The sequence below is a fragment of the Pleuronectes platessa genome, chromosome 16, assembly GCF_947347685.1.
Source record: "Pleuronectes platessa chromosome 16, fPlePla1.1, whole genome shotgun sequence".
Lineage (NCBI taxonomy): Eukaryota > Metazoa > Chordata > Actinopteri > Pleuronectiformes > Pleuronectidae > Pleuronectes > Pleuronectes platessa.
The window spans coordinates 19,154,466-19,157,104 of record NC_070641.1 but is presented as its reverse complement, the minus strand read 5'-3'; the positions used below and the strand labels follow the sequence as shown (position 1 = coordinate 19,157,104).

Below are 2,639 nucleotides of genomic sequence, written 5' to 3'. Positions count from 1 at the left end.
AGTCAAAGGATGCTCCATTTGCACCAATTACAGCAATACAGCCATTTTCTTTTCTAGCTGTCAATTTGTTGAGGTAATCTGTAGAAATTTCAACCCACGCTTCCTGAAGCCCCTCCCACAAGTTGGATTGTCTTGATGGGCACTTCCTGCGTACCATACGGTCAAGCTGCTCCCACAACAGCTCAATGGGGTTGAGATCTGGTGACTGCGCTGGCCACTCCATTACAGACAGCTTACCAGCTGCCTGCTTCTTCTCTAAATAGTTCTTGCATCATGTGGAGGTGTGCGTTGGGTCATTGTCCTTTTGTTGGAGGAAATTGGCTCCAATCAAGCGGTGTCCACTGGTGTTGCAAAATGGAGTGATTGCCTTCCTTATTTAAAATCCCTTTTGCCTTGTACAAATCTCCCACTCTACCAGCACCAAAGCAGCCCCAGACCATCACATGACCTCCACCATGCTGGACAGATGGCTTCAGGTCGTCTTCCAGCATCTTTTCACCTGTTCTGCGTCTCACAAATGTTCTTCTGTTTGATCCAAACACCTCAAACTTTGATTCGTCTCTCCATAACACCTTTTTCCAATCTTCCTCTGTCCAATGTCTGTATTCTTTTGCTCATATCAATCTTTTCTTTTTATTGGCCAGTCTCAGATATGTCTTTTTTCTTTGCCAATCTGCCTAGAAGGCCAGCATCCTGGAGTCACCTCTTCACTGTGGACGTTGACACTGGTGTTTTGCGGGCACCATTTAAAGAAGCTGCCAGTTGAGGACTTGTGAGGCGTCTATTTCTCAAACGAGAGACTCTAATATACTTGTCTTCTTGCTGAGTTGTGCACCGGGGCCTCCCACTTCTCTTTCTACTCTGGTTAGAGCCCGTTTGTGCTGTTCTCTGAAAGGAGTAGTACACACCGTTGTAGAAAATGTTCAGTTTCTTCGCAATTTCTCGCATGGAATAGCCTTCATTTCATTGTGAGGAGGAGTCAATGCAAATCATGAGCTCCTCCATATGTATTAATCTCCCTTCAACCTGATGACAAACCAAACCACCAACCGGACGTTCAACAAACGACCATGATGACTTTAACTAAATGTCTCACATTTCTGCTGCTGTCAGCCATTTCTGGTGAATTCCAAACCTCTGCTCTCTTCCTTTTTGTCGTCCAGGCTCATGTTCGGCTCTGTTCTATAACCAAACTGATTTTCTCCTCAGGTGTTTGCAGTCAGACTCTGACTGAATCTGAACCGGCGGTGAAGCGGCCCGGAGAATCCCACAAACTGACGTGTACATATGCAGGGATATCTGATGACTCTGCTCATATCAGCTGGATCAGACAAGCTGAAGGGAAAGGCCTGGAGTGGGTTGCCTACATTTCTGCTCCATCAGGCAGCTCTAAATATTATTCAGCATCTGTCAAGAAACGCTTCACAATTTCCAGAAACAACGACATGGACCAGGTGTATCTGCACATGAGCAGCCTGACGACTGAAGACTCTGCTGTTTATTATTGTGCTCGAGAGCCACAGTAACACAGGAAGCCACAGAGCTGTACACAAAGCATTGCATCTGTCCTGGTGTCCCTCATTGAGTGTTTAAATATCCTCCTCTTCCAACATTGAAAATCGTTGAAGCCCCCCCCACCCCATGTCGTAAGCTACAATAAAAGGTATCAATATCTAAAAATAACTCCAATTAAAATTTTAAACATATAAAAAAAACATTGAATATATTTTGGATTTATGAATTAAATACTGCTTCTTAAACTAAGGTCTTGATTTTACAGTTCTATTCAACAATGTGATCTGAAGAAAAGATGGTTGCTGAGTAAATATCACAAAATAAAGACAAATAAAAAAAGGAAACTGAACTCTGAGACTTTTCTTTGATTTAATCAGATTGAGAGATATGTGTAAACCATGGCTTTCTACATAAATGACAGTTGGCGTTAGATTTTAAATGAAAAATATATAGCTGAGTGGTTATAGGGCTCTCACAACATGACCACAAATATATATCCACTGCTTTCCTCCAGTTCCTGTATATGTCGTCATTGTCTCTAACAAGGAAAGAATAGAAAATACAAATAAATTAACAAACGTGTTAAAATTGACTAAATAATGATCTCAAAATACATCATATTTCATAGTAAGCGGAGGTGATTCCCTCTCATGTTTTCACAGAGCTGATCTCATAACACTGAGCAGCCTATTCTATTCTTTTACCCCCAGTGACACCATCACTGATGATTCGTATATTTGATTCTATGCAAACTCAGAGACCTTCCTTGTTACTCAACTATAAAAACTTCCCAACAGACTGACAGGGGAGTTGACGGCACGTCAGATTCACCATTAACCATGTTTCCTGTAGCTGTGCTGCTGCTGTTGGCAGCTGGATCATGTGAGTCTCCCTGGATTTGTCATAGAGTCACCACTTTTTCTTTTGCAGGACAACTTAATGATTTATGACAAAACATTCTTCTTTTAACAGATGTGAAGTGTGAAACTTTGACGCAGTCAGCCTCTGTGACTGTGCAGCCAGGTCAACCTCTGACCATCAGCTGCCAGGTCTCTTATTCTCTCAGCAGCTACCGCACACATTGGATCAGACAGCCTGCAGGAAAAGGCCTGGAGTGGATTGGA

At 42.6% G+C, this 2,639-nt stretch overlaps 1 gene segment (V, D, J or C); it reads left to right on the top strand.

Moving 5' to 3' along the window:
- The first annotated feature begins 1,042 nt into the window (after window positions 1-1,042).
- LOC128459166 (Ig heavy chain V region 914-like) lies at window positions 1,043-1,545 on the top strand. The segment is given in 2 exon segments: window positions 1,043-1,122; window positions 1,210-1,545. Coding segments are annotated over 2 exon segments (369 nt in total).
- The last annotated feature ends 1,094 nt before the right edge of the window (window positions 1,546-2,639 follow it).